Consider the following 14,583-nt stretch of genomic DNA (forward strand, 5'->3'; position numbering starts at 1 on the left):
GCCTTGTATTTTGCATATATATATACACACAAAGATAGAAGCATAGTTAATAAGTATAAAAAGGAGAGTTCTGGTATGTTATTATGCTTATTTTTCCAGATCCCTGGTTTTAATTTAGTTCTGTATAAATCTGTAATAACCTGTTGGGATTCTTTTCTTGAGATTATTTAAAGGTGTCTTGCTTTATTTCTGTTTTGGTCTTCTGCTAAGCAGAAAGTTAAGAGGAAATAAAGAACAGACTCCTACCAAGCACTGAGCATTTCTGTTAGCCACCAGAAACAGAATGTGTCTGCACAGAGGAGACTGTACCTTTTCTGCAGATACTGTGGCAGGAAGTCTCACTGTGATTCAGTGATATGACAGGTGGAAGAAAAACAGCTGCAGATTCTTAACTTGTATAACTGAGCTGCTTGTTCATAAACACAGGAGATGAGGCACTTGTTTGGATTGTCCCAGAATAAATTTGGAATGATTTTATTTATTTACTCAGTTAATTTAGAAATTATCTTCAAAAGGACAAGAAGAAAGAAAGAAGCTTTATTCGAATAGATAAACACACACACCCAACCAAAAAAAGCTCTGACAACTGCTTCATCTTTGTAAAAAGTAGTCCAACATATACTGAAACTAATGTGTCTCTTAAAACTCAGTGAAATATTAAATTATTGTTCCATTTTCATGGAACCCTTTTCTGTGGAGAAGAATTTGTAACAACACTGGTAGATTCACTTTCTAGATGGATAAGGTCTATCTGGTACAAACCAAAACGGCTTCAGGGCATGATTATGTATTGGTATCACTGATTAAAATTAAATATGTGCACTGCTCCTGAAGATTCTGAGTCAACCAGTTCAATAAGAAGTATCAAAGGAAATATAAATCTTATTAGTAACTGGCTACATACTATAATTCTGGCAAGTCTTCCTGCCAGGCTTTAAGATATGCCACATTCAGCCGTCTGCTGTTGACTGTTCTTCTAAGATAGTCGCTCCCAGAATAATACTTTGGCCTCAGCCATTCCAGTAATGCCTAGCATCCTAGCTTACAGTGTGCTGCAAGTATTTTTTTAAAAACAAAAAACCACAAACAAACACGAACAAACCAAGCAATCCTGTTGAGATTTTTGTTTTGTTTTATTTTACAAAGATGTTATCCCAAGACTCTAATTTAATTGATAGGGAATAGGAGCTGTTAAATAATGCTGGTGTTTCTTGAGTAACAGGTATTCTGAAAGTCCTAGAAATTAAACAGTTAAAAGCAGTTGACTAATTGGTGTGTCATGAATTCCAGGCATAGGACCCAGAAAAACTCTTTAGCAGCTAGACTTGAGAAAAGCTGTCTGCAGCTTCAAAAGTGTAAATGGAGTTCATGGTCTGCTTATAATTAGGAATCATGAAATAGCGTTTGAAGAGGCTTTAGTATATTTCCCCAGCTTGTTCAACTAATGCAGGTTTCTTACATCATGCACTGATTTTCTTTTATCACGCTACCTAAAGCTCTGCAATGGCTACTCTCTTGATTTAGTAATGTACACCAAGCCTCTTAGTTACCTTCCTGTAGTCCTAGTCGATACTTGTAATTGAAATGGGTCAGTTGGTCCCTAAAGTCCTCAAGTTCTCCTTAAATAAAAGTTAGCATCTTCCTTTTAAAAACAAAATGAACAAAAAAAGAGGTTTTATTTTGACACTATTGTGTGTTAAGTCCTTCAGTATATAACCCTCAGGTGTTTTTTGCAAGGAAACTACAGTATAAAAGGAAAAAATAAGCATTTTGTTGGTGTGCCACATTAGGTCTCTTCTTCTCTACATACCTGTACTGTCATTACAAAAGAAACAAGCGTATTCATAAATTATAAGATTGTGCAAGTTTTAATTGTCTTCTTTGCACAAGAGACACAGGGCCTAGTGAACCTGAACATAAAAATGTAGCTGAGACTACCCTATTTCTAATTCCATCTCTTTCAGTACATTCAGAGAAGTAAATTTCTCAGTTTTTGAGTCTGAGCCTGTCATATACTAAACATTTTTGAAGGTTAAAGTGCTCTTACCAAATTTCTTCCTTTACAGTGTTCTTCTTTATCCAGAGTCTCACAGGTAAATGTTACAGCCTCACCAGGAGTGTGCACTTAGAAAGCTTCTGGTTGGCAGGAGGCTGCAGCATCTGTTCTCAAAAGAAAAGATACTGCCTGGAAAGCATCCCCCTCAAAGTGAATGCACTGTGTCTGTCCATAGGTTAACAAATCGCTGTGCACATAAGTACTGATTTTACTAAGGTGCTTGATATTTGAAGTAAACACAAAAGGCCCAAAAATACACCACAATAATCTTAGAAATCCTGAAGAAATGTTGCCAGCTAGTTCTGCCTGACCATGAAGTAAGACCTAGGTAGGGAGGAATGATGCCCAGTGAGTTCTTTTAGTGAAAGTCTAAATCCTTCATAGGTTGAGGTAGGGAAAAAAATGTCACACCAATTGCTGCATCAGAACTGGGAGGAGAAAAAGGATACTGAAAGGAATAGTCAATATTTGCCTTGAAAAGTCAGGATTCTTTCCAGGAACTAGAGGGTTTTTTCCCCTTACAAACTAAATAAATATTACCTAAAGGAAAATGACACCTATGGTCTTAAATTCTATAAGGAATAAGGAAGTGTTAAAGCAAGGTACTGGGACGTGAGAATACCTCGTTCTCTGCTAGAGTTCTCCACTAGGTTGCTGTGGGCCTTCTAAGGAAATGGCCTGAAGATCATTGTGCATCAGTTTTCACAAAAGGTGAAAGAGTAAGATTAGTCTGTGTCAGGGACTTTTGATGTGAAGTGTTTGTGACCTTGGAGGAAAGTTTCAGGAGCTGAAAACCTGCATTATGGATAGTCTAATCACTAAGGTTTAGTATTTTCTGTTTCTGGTTTTTAAAAGCGATACATTCATTTAACTGTATCTTTACATATATTGCAATGAAAATGTTTACTTAAAAAGGTGTTCACAGCCTTTAAATGTTCCTGAGTTGCTGAAAGTTGTTCAAATATGTGCATAAGTGGTCTACAGGGGGTCCTACCATATTCTGAATGAGCAGGAGCAGGGAATGTTGTGTATGTCTTTGCACCCAAAAAAAAAAAAAAGGGAATAGTAGAAGTGTGCATTACTCTAAGCGTTTGTTTTCCTTTATGGTACAAATAGAGCTTTTGAGTGGAGCTCTATTTCCCTTTGTTTAGAAGAAGAATTACTCTTGACATAGATTGCAAGAGGCTACAGGAATCGAAGACACTTAGGGAGCAGAATGTGTCATCTAACAGACCCTGGACACAAGGTGTAAATAGGCTATAAAGACATAAAATAAATTTCATTTATGTTTAAAAGAAAGAGAGCTGCGTCCTTCCAGTGATTTGGTCAGCAACCCTAACTGTTGTTAGACTGTGGATCAATATGGTGCAACCTCTAGAAAGCTATTTAACCCAAGGCATAAATAATACAGTGCAGGAAATAATACTGAAAGTCGAACCTGGAATCATATCCAGTGTGTGATGATTTGAAGTCAAAATGCACCCAGGATCCAGGAGAACAGTTAAAATTAATGCAACACATACAATATGTTAGTATAGACCCTTTCATTATTCATTGCAGTTCTTTATTAGTAGCCTTATCATTTCTGCATTTTCATTGGGCTGTACAAAATGGTGCACATACATTATTGAATCACTTGGTATTGCTTGCTATTTTAATTAAATTACTGGGTACACTTTGGCTTTTAATTAAATCCTCAGCTTCTGGGAGAAGTGTATTAGCTCAGGTGGACTTGATGTAGAGAGAATTCCAGAAGTACTAATGCTCATCTAGCTCTTTTGAAAACGTCAAACACTTTGCACAAGGCCCTGCATTGATGCTGGGGTAGCTTAGCTCTGTCATCTGCCTGCCCTTTCTCAGGAGACTTTAAGATCTCGCACTACTCTCAAATCTAAATGTTCTGGGTAGGACACAAATACTTCTTTATGTGCTGCTACAGCCTATGGAAAATCTAATTTTAGAAGAGTACTACCAGTTGCAGTACTGCTAACTATTATTGTGGTTTACCTCTAACTTTATGAAGTGCCTACTCTTGGACACCAGGATGCCTTTTTGGCATAAGCGTGCTTTTTTACTGGATTCAGTCTCCTATATCATACAGGATATAACCTTCTGAAACTGGGGATGATATGGGAGGTGCAGTTTCAGTGTGTTCTTAGCCCTGCAAATATGGCAGTGAATATTGCTTTTACAAGTGTATCACTGATAGTAATTCCTCCTGAATATATCACTTCAAGTTTGCATGATTATTCAAAAAAGCAAACTGTTTTCACCTACCTTAAAACTAAACTTTTAATTTTGAACCTAGCTTTTCCTCTCCCTCAGGTTGCTTGTACATTTGAGTTCACTGTCTGGTACCACTGTTGATGCTGCAAATTGTTGGGAGCAAAGTGGTTTCTTTGAAAGTTCTCTTGTTAAATTAAACTTTAATTGCTTCTTGCCTGTGTGCTTCAACAATTGCACAGGCCTTCTGGAGGAAAATGTTTATTTCTGTTACATTAAGAAAGTATATGACAAATTAAAATTCTAATTTCTCTGAAGTTGCATCTATCACCATAGGTGAACTGGGATCATACTCCAGTTCGATAGATGTGGTAACCCCAGCTTGTGCTAGCTGGTAAGTCAACTTGTACTGTCACAAACTACTACTTGTGCCTGGCTGCTATAGACTTTGGACAAAAAAAATTGAGGATGGTATCTAAGGTTGGAAGGGTCAGCCTACAGGTGAAATGTGTAGATCAGTGACTTGTGAGGTATAAACAATTCAGAAGTGAGTATGGATTGCACGCTACATCTGTGGGAGTAATTATGCACCTAAGTTGCTCCATTAGACTATCTCCAATAGTTGTTGGCCTTAACTCATGAATCCATAGTGAGGCAAAGAAGTTGTGATGTAGAAGTAGTTACTCTTACATGCATGTGTTCTGTAGAGCAAGAAAAATATTTGGTGCAAACCAAAAGATTTAACCAGTGTTGCTTTGTGGTACGTGGTGGAACTGAGATACGATCCTGACTGAGACCTGCAGTATTTAATAAGACCTGACTCAGAGCAAACTTTTTTTTAATTACAGGTTACTATTGCAAAGCAGGCGTCCTGTATGTATTGCTTTGAATCATTGAGGATTGTTTGAAATTCAGAACTAATTTCTTTAAAACCTCGCTTCTGTTCCTGAAGGTGCTCCCTGCTTCTGTGGAGTTGTGAGCCACTAGAGCAAAAGCAAGGTTTCCGTCTAGGAGAGTGTCATATCTTAATTTTTCCCACTCTGAGCAACAGTAGGAAAATGTTTCTTTTGATTTCTTAGTTCCAAAGTCAAGGAGATCCTCCTTAAGAATCGTTGATTAAAAAAACCCCTAAAAAATCAGCATGTGCTCTGTCCTCAAGTAATATAAATTCTCTGTTCAAAATTTATGTCACATTTAATGTAGGAAAAATCCAGCTTGACAGCTTTCTGTGCAAGTAGTAAGATAAATAGGAAAGTGAATTTGAAATTAGCACAAATTGGGATAAAATGTAGTTTGTTTGCAGAGTCTCCACGGTGCAAAACCACATCTCTTGTGTGCTCCCTAAAGTAGCTTCTCAGGCTTATGATCGTCAAGAAAATAGACAGAAGACACTTTGAAACACAGGTTATACGTGACTAAATTTGGAAATATAAAGTCTTTGCCTCGCAGTCTAAAGAACTCTTGAAGACTCTTTAACCCTACCTGTCCAGTGGCTGTTAAAAGATTAAGATGACGTCATCTTTCATTTGTATGCCATTTCTTCCACTCATTTCCAGGGCAGTTTGTTTCACTAATAGCTTTTTTTGTCTCTAATGCATGCTCATACATACTGCTCTGTCCCCTTTGTGGTAGATAGCAAAACAGAACAAGACAAGGAAAAAAACTCTTTTGCTCCTTTTTTTTCTCCTAAGCATAAACTCAGTAGCAGAAATACAAAATCAATCTGCAGCATCTTCTAAGCATCCCAAGTCCCAGACATAAAATTTTCTGTAGCATTGCAGATGTCAGAGAGCTGTGTGCTTCTAACAAGAACCCTGAGATGATAACTGACTTAAGAGCAGGATGGAAATCCCAAGTCTTGGGGACAGACTGGCACATTAGAAGAAATATTCTAAGGTGTTTTTTCTTTTTTCTGATTCAGTTATTTGTTGTTTTGGTAGTTATGAGTAAGTATAAATGATCTATATGGAAGAAAATATTGAAAGGCAAGTTGCAGTGACTATAGCAAATAGAAAGGTAAGTTATGTGCACTTCATCCTAACGTGTTTCGTGAATTTTTTGCAGCTAGGCTGTTTGTGAAGGAATGTGGTGCCGAAATGCCTTAAGAGGGCAATTTTTAAGATACTGTGCATCAATATTTAGAGACTTCTAACTTACGAACACTTAGAGGTTAACATTCACCATCCACTGTCCTTGGACTGGAAATGGTAGGAAGGTGTGCCTCAAGCTATGTTTTGTGGAGTTTTAATAAATACATCTGTTTGGTTAAAAAGCTTCATCACAGTGTGGCTTACTCCCTTCTCCCCTTGGGAAGGAATGACAAGATTCCTAGCCAAGTTATTCTGCATTGCTTAGCGCTTAATCAAAGTCCATGACATCTTGCAAAACTGGGAAAGGGAAACAGGAGAATGGTTTAGCTCACTTAACTTCCAAAATCTTGTTAGCTTGGTGGGATTTGGTTTGCTTTGGTTTTACTGAAAATGTCAGCAAAACTGAATGTTCCTTGAGTTGTGTAATGAAAGCTGACAATGCCAATGCAGAGCATTCTCCACAGAAGAGAAGAGATAATTAAGAGTATATGCAAAGGATGGAGCTGTCTAGAAGGAGAATAATAAGTTATCAGTAGCCTAGAATATTTTTATACTGTAAAATAGCAGTTCCTATAAGCTGCACTGGACATTTTGCTAGGCTGGACTACAGCACACTTTCATGTCCTTCCATTGCTGGACATTCTTCCTGAACAATCTTCAAAATACTAGAGGAGCAAACTGGATTATGTTGAAATCCAGAGAGCAGATGTTTTCTGAGGTACTTAATGTACAAGTCTTTATATTTGTTTTATGTAACAGTGTGATGTTCTCCAGCAGTACATTAGAAGCGTCTGGGACTCCATGCCGGGCCCAAGGATGCTGGCTGGAGTAGTCCCACCAATGTACTGTGCTTCTGCATTGGCAGTTTGCAGTAATCCAATTAGTGGGTGTTTGTGTCATGTTCTGGAAAGCCTGACCACTCTCTGTTGAGTTAACAAAGAGGAAAAAAAGAAATATAATCAAAATGGGGACCTTCCAACATTACAACTTGGATTTTGCGTTGTGGATTATTATGCCATTTAGTGAATTGTTCCTCATGCTTCACATATTGTTTTACTGGTATTTTAGCAGTTTACTGATTTCAGAATTTGAAGACAAAGTTCGGTATCAAATGTAGGTTTTAGATGAAATATTTGCTTATTGTTGTTCCATACTCCCATCTAGCCAGTGCTCTTGAATGTAACAATGAGGAAAATGCAGTAATTTTTCATCATTAAGCACACTGTGAGCTGTAGGTCTATGCTACTCTTTGGTCTTGAGTATGGAAGATTGTTTTTTTGTCCTCCCCAATCGCCTTTTCCTAGCAGATTCCCTGGGAATGATCAAATCAACTTCACAGTTGCTTGTGTGTGGTTTTAGACTTCCTTTGAATTATGTCTTTTTGCACATCCTTTATGGGTACAAGGAAGGCCGAGATGGTACACTGCTTTATGGCTTTAGCCATTTATGCTGTGGTGATGAAATGGGAGAGAATTTTTGATGATATACTGTGAAGTAGTTTCTGAGGTGGTTAGAGATTTTGAGGCGCTACACAATGTTTTCAATAGAGGTCTGAGGAGTAGGTGATTCATAGTTTACTTCTAACATCGGAAGCCAAAAATTGCAATGCTGTGAGATATATATTATTACGTTTATTAGACCGAAATCTTCTATACCTGGAGTAGAAGCCTGGCGCATTTTTGGCTGATGACTAGGGTAAACTAAAGTTTATTGGCAGATGGATTCTCTTTTCCAATGCTCTTTTTCCCTAGCAGAAAGTTATTATGCCTCTTAGTTATTGTGTGCTAAAAGATGCATTTCTGCAGTAAAATCCTTTAGGGGAAACAACCTGTATTTGGTATCTTCCCATAATGAACTTAACAGTAAATACACTGCAAGAATTCATTTATCTAACTTGCTTTGTAACCATAAAAGTGGAGTTCTTAGGAGAAAAGGTTTCCCCTCTAAATATGGATTGCTTTTAGGGACCAAAATAGAAGTACGTATATTGGCCTTCTGCCCCAGTGCATGTAAGTTAATAATGGAACTGTTGTAAAAAACTGACGGTCTTGATACAACGTGAGATATTTGTGCACATGCAGACCACAGAGTGTCCACTCTTCCAGAGTAGTGAAGAAGCAAGGAGTGAATATAGCAGTAATAACTTATTTGAATATAGCCACTCTGAACTAATTAAAAAGTGTTCAGAACTACTCTAACTACTAGAACCAACTTTCTAAGGTATTCAAGACCTTTACATTTTAAATAAAACCCACAAAAAGACAAGTTCCAATCTTTAAAGTGACTTAGGCATTTGGAGTAATGGGACTAAAGATCCGAAATCTCTTTTGGAAATAAGACTTCCAGAAGATCCTCATTGCAGATTCAACAAGAGTAAACCTGCTCCGTAAGAACAGCCAAGATACGCAAACCTATTTTAGCCATGTTCGCAATGTGCTTGGGTATTCTTTGATTAGATATTACCAGTTCTAATTAGCAGTATGGATTTAAATAGATACATGAATAACAGGTTAAGATTATTTAGTTGTTGAAATTAGAAATATTTTTCCCGTGGTCTGAGAAAAAGAGTATCACCTGACATTCGTTGTAGAGTTATTGAAATTCTACTCAAGAATTTATTAGGAAATACTTGACAAACAAAAAATAAATAATACATTTCTCTGGAATAAATATAGCATGCAATACAGATTTTCCTACATGAAAACACGTGCTCTGAAAAGTAGTAAATGGTGTTCAGTGAAGAACTAAAGATATGTCAAAGCACAGAATAGATTGTATTGAGGGGGTGGCAGAGTAGAAAGGAACATCATGAAGTTATACTGGTCTAGAAAAGGCAGGAGGCTTTTCAGAAGGCGAGAAGCTGAGGCAATTGAAAGGACATGTTCAAAAGTTGTAAATCATGTTGTATATATATTTTCTCATTAGATTTATAGAATTGTCAAAAGTCTTGCTGAAGCTGTGTAGCAGATTGTACGCATGTTCAAGATCTCTTTTAGATAACATGAAATAGCATTTGTACGTATGCCTAGTAACTATGTGGAGAGAATCTGTAAAACTGTCAGGATTTAAAACCAGCTTTTACTGGGAATGAAACAACTTCATCCTGATCTGTATCTGCAGGGTTTCTTCCATCTATCTTACGCGTCCATTGCAGATAAGATGATGAACTTGATTTTTGAGCTCACCTAGTCAGGTATTTATGTATTCTTGTGCCTGCAAGTGGATGTTGGTTCAGCAATTTGAAGTCTTTATTTCAAGAAATAAAGGAAGCCTTTGATCCATACTTTCTGTAAGAGAGAATTGAGTAAAATGCTGGTTCAGTATTGAAACTCTAGTCCAGGGGTATTTTCATTTTAACAATCAGACCTTGAATTCCTGGCAGCTCAAGGAAGATATTTGTCACATCTGAGTGTGATATGACCCCAATTGAGACTGAAGTGGAATCTATGATCACAAGGGGCAAGATACATATCAATTCAATCTGCATCTTTCCATCCATAGTTCTGAATTGCATATACCAATACAGAAAACTTGTCTTTTTTACTTTGTTCCCAGAACTGAGTTTCAAAGCCAGCTGCAGATAATAGACATGTCTATTCATAGCTGGTGCTACTGAAACAAAGAGCAAAGATAAATCAATTTTTCTTCACATTATTTTTTTTTTTAGTAATTCCATGTGTGATGCTTTTTCCCTTTCTGTTTTCTTAAGTCACACTAACATAAAGGTACCCTGTTCTCTCCTACAATTGATGTTTTACAGTACAGGAACCTGAAATACTTTAAACACATATTTTTACATATGTGTGTGTATATATACATATATATGCACAAAAAAAGACTTAGTCATTCACTCCGTTTTTATCATTTTCCTTCTCTCAAGTAACATCATTTTGTGGGTTTAATCTGTTTTGAGTATTCAATGAGCAGCAGTAATGTAAAGCATTCGGTGAGAGGCAGAGTGATGCACTTTGCACCATCAGGCAGGAAAAATACTGCAGCACAGGCAATACCACACTTTGTTTCATACACAGAGGACTACGTGAACCCTGTAACTGTGTGACTTTTTTCCCTACTGTATTATCTTAATACTACCTACCATTATGTAACATTCATTTTAGTGGTAGGAAATTTGAGGCAATTTCTTTGTTGTTATAAAGTGTTAGGGCCAAATAAGAAAAAAAAATATTTCCTTTGTAGACTAAGAAAGAGGTGGCTCCTAAAGATGCCCTCCTCAGCTGTCGGGAAAAGTATGGACAAAGTATGTTTCTGAATCACATGCTCCCTGGCAAAAAGAAAAACATTGACTAGCTTTAGACAAAGAGATGGTAACCGACATCTTTTCAGCTGCAGAGCAAGTTGATGTGATGTGACATGTCCCTTTGTCAAATGTCTGTTCAGCCCCTGTGGTTTGTGTCAGAATAGCTGGTGAAGAGAAACTGCTGCAAACTGGAAGAGTAGTGGAGCAGGGAACTCTTCTGCAGTCAGTGCCAACTTGGGGTGCTGGCAGTAAGGACGAAGCAAGGTGCTTAGATTTAACAGTTCTCACTTGGGTCCCGGCTTGGGAGCTCAACTTGAGGGACCATAGGCATGAATTTCAGAAATGACAACCAATTCCACATAAAGTAGAAAAGATTTTTAGCTAAGGTGATCGGCTTTTTAAACAAAACAGACTTTGTTACTCTCTGGGCATGTACCTAGTTTAGATGATTTGGGGGGCTTCCTCTATATAGCAGAAGAACCACCCAACCTTAATATGACTTGAGCTTTGATACTGTGTTGATAAATATTCAAGAAAAATTCAGTAAATAATCAGATATTTAGTGCAACCCTGTAAAGAAGAGAAGTAAAAACTTTAAGCTGGCCTTAACTTTTGGGAACTGAGTAATCCCCCAGTGAAGGCGAACCTTCACTTCTGATTCGGGTAAGATTCTGCCACTTTACCTGAGTCCCTAACCGTATTTTTTTTCCTCCCTCTCCCTGGTAGGTTACGTGTTCTGTATGTTACATCGCCTGCCTGAACAACACGACTGCACATTTGACCACATGGGACGTGGGCGCGAGGAAGCCATTATGAAAATGGTGAAACTGGATCGGAAAGTAGGGAGATCTTGCCAACGCATCGGCGAAGGATGTTCCTGAGTGCAAGACTGCAACCAAATGCTGTTCTCTTAGTTCACTAATGTTAGCCTTATTTAGGACAAAGTCAGCCAGACACCTTGTACTAGGCAAGTTTCAGACTACAGCCAATCAGTTTCCTTTCTTTAGCCAACCGTCCTGGTACTGTAGTTTAGGGGTTGATGGTGGTTGAAATTGATTTCTGGCTGGTTACTAAGGTGCCTGCTAGCCACCGTATAAAAATAACACATGAAGAAATATTATTTTTGAGCATGGCTAGTGGATTTAAACAAAACAAGAAAAATCCAAAGGCTTCTGTTATTGCTGGAGTCACTCTAAAAGCCTTACGCTGGAAACATTCCAGCTGCAGAGTTCAAACAAATAGCTGTATAGAAGCTGGTGTAAGTTTGCTATGCACATGGCTTTCGGACAAACTGTTTAATGTGCAGCCTTTCACCTCTTCACTGCTAGTGAATCCTGAGGAGGTGAAATACTACTAAGGGCAGCAACCTGCAGCTGCTTAAGCCCAGAAGACCTGACTGGTCACTCGTGCCTTCATCGCGTGTGGCTTTTGAGTTAGGCAGTGTCACCAGCATCAGGGATTCTGTTGGGGTAGGAACATCTTTCTGGTTCTTCCCAGGAAGCCAAAAAGAAAGGGGGACAGAGATTCTTATGAAAAATTTTTATATCTATCTTACTATAAAGAACCTATCAGGGTTTAGTTGTTTTGTTCTGGTTTGCTTTGTTTTTTTTTTCTTCTCAGTTAAATTATAATCTCACTTTAAAGCCACCTCCATCCCAGAGCAGTAAAATGGTGCGTACTTCTGACATGGCATCCACAGAAATTCTACGAGTTGTGTGAACAGATTCCACGTACCTTGAGCAGTGCAGCCAGACCCACCGGCCGAAACCTGATTGGCTCTCGTTTGCCTTTTGCTAAGTGCAGGTATCTGATAATTGATCAAATAAGGCTAATTCACAGCACAGTAGCCATGGCTGGATTCTACAGACTGACTTTCTGTAGCTAGACTTATATATTGGGGGGGAAAAAAAAGGACATTTTGTAGCAAACGGAATTCAGTAACAGTATTGGGGAACAACCGGTAAAACGCCCTTTATCAGATTGAGTTTGTGTTCCTCGCTTCCAGAGTGTCAATGAGATAATCAAAGGGGCTACAGGAGCCCTCTTTCTATGCAGCTGAAGGCTCTCATGAAAGTCTCTGCCCGCATCTATTGCAAAGCAAATACAACAAGTGAATGTGAAAAGCGTTACATGGAGTAGAATGTTTTGGATCTGTTTAGCCTGTGGTTCTGTGTTACGGTATGTCACACTGAGCTGAGCAGCTGAGCTGAATTGCACCAGTCTTGTCAGTTTGGAAACGAAAAAGCAAACGTTGCATCTCCTGCCGAACGTGACATTTATGCAGGTAAAGAGGAGTTGTCCCAATGGGGCACAGCTTAATCCTGAGTGAATTTAGCTTCTCAGTCTATCAGTAAGGCATTAACAATCAAGTCAATTCCTAAGAAAACTTGAGGGAGGGAAAGATTTTGTGTTGCCTTCAACTACTGGGCAGATACAAAATATCAGAGGGGTGAAATAATGTGTCACATGAAAAACCTGTGGCTTGGGAGTAAGCTTGTATGAGTCATCCTCCATTCTACTTGTTACAGGTAACTAACTCCATATAGCCGAATTACGCTGTTACTTTGCTAGCCAGCTAGGATCATTTAACAAGGAGACAACTAATTTAAAGAATATATGTATGTCTCTCCACACCCAAACTCAGCATCTGACTGTATTAGCGTTAATTAACTACGAAGCAAATCAGAAGTGTTCCATCATTATAAAATGCAAGCTATCCAAAAGGCAAGCTGTTTTTGTTGTTATTGTTGTTATTCCAGAATATGAAACCAGCAGCAAAATTTTCTGTAATGTGCTGCATTTTCAGGAAATGGTCCTGGTGAGAGGGACTGTCCAAGGATATTATTTAAATTTTTGCTGTGAGGAGCTTAAAAAAAACATAGATTTTGACGGCTGCTGTGAGAAGCACTTTCTTTTCCTACAAAATCCTATCATAGCATTTGATGGGCATTCTGATTGATACAAAAGACTCTTCTGCATTAATACTGAAGATGCTATTTTGTTCCTCCTTAATATTCTCTTTAATCTTGTTACAAGTGCACAGATGGTTTCAAGGTGGCTCTTGAGAGAACACTACTTAAAGTTCATGTGAATTATGGACAATGTTCACTTTAAACAAGAAGTTGGGGAGGGGGTTGTTCCTTTGCAGTATCTGTTCTGTGAAGTTTGTTAAACGTAAAGAAAGCTTAAGTTCTTGTATCTTAAAAAGAAGATCTTATTTAACCCTTTTGTGTTCTAGATTTACTTACACATGTAGCCTAGAGCTCAGTTTTAGTTTAACATTGTGAAAATATTAAAAGAATCTTGTAACTTTATTCTTTTTCCTCCTGCTAAAAAAAATTAAACCAATCAGATTAAAGTTTGAATTCCTTTCTGCCTATTCCAACAGGTCTTGCTATTTTGCACCATTTCTGTTGCTAGTTTATGTTTGTGTAAGAAATATGAAAGGGGAAAAATACAATTGATGGAAGGTTAACAATATTTTCTGCTAGTTTGGAAGGGGAGGATATTTCTGCTGGGTTCAAGTTTAGAGTTTTATTTTGTAAGCAAATGTGGCTAAATCTACTGTAGCCTGAATAGTGGTCAATTTACTTCTGAGGTTACATACCAAATCTAACAGTAATCAACTGAACAAGGTGTTCGTCTTCTTAATTCAAATGCCTACTGTGCGCTACACTGGCATTAAAAGTGTCTTAAATGTTCTTTCATGCCTTTTGACAACTTCTGCACCTGAGTATCTCTATTCCAAGTCATAACAGACTGTAGTCATAATAGCTAAGTAGAAGAATAACTGTTGTTTCTTGATCAGTTACATGCTAGAAAAACAAGGCTAATTAAAAGCCAATTGAATGTAGTAGAGGGAGAGAGAATATCAAGGGGATTATTTTAAAATAATTTTGGAAATTGTTTGGAAGTGTGAAAGTGTGCTTGATACATGGGGTACCTAGGCTGATTCT

The 14,583-nt window shown here is 37.9% G+C and overlaps 1 protein-coding gene across 1 annotated transcript in view; it reads left to right on the plus strand.

Annotated features, from left to right (window-relative positions):
• ZFAND3 (zinc finger, AN1-type domain 3) overlaps window positions 1–14,006 on the plus strand; it is an 80,497-nt gene extending 66,491 nt beyond the window's left edge. The window contains exon 5 of the mRNA XM_009871617.1: window positions 11,354–14,006. Coding sequence (XP_009869919.1) covers window positions 11,354–11,508 — 155 coding nt within the window. The 3' untranslated portion in view covers window positions 11,509–14,006. The remainder of the gene's footprint in view (window positions 1–11,353) is intronic.
• Window positions 14,007–14,583: the final 577 nt, after the last annotated feature.

The sequence above is a fragment of the Apaloderma vittatum genome, unplaced genomic scaffold (genome assembly GCF_000703405.1).
Source record: "Apaloderma vittatum isolate BGI_N311 unplaced genomic scaffold, ASM70340v1 scaffold1266, whole genome shotgun sequence".
Lineage (NCBI taxonomy): Eukaryota > Metazoa > Chordata > Aves > Trogoniformes > Trogonidae > Apaloderma > Apaloderma vittatum.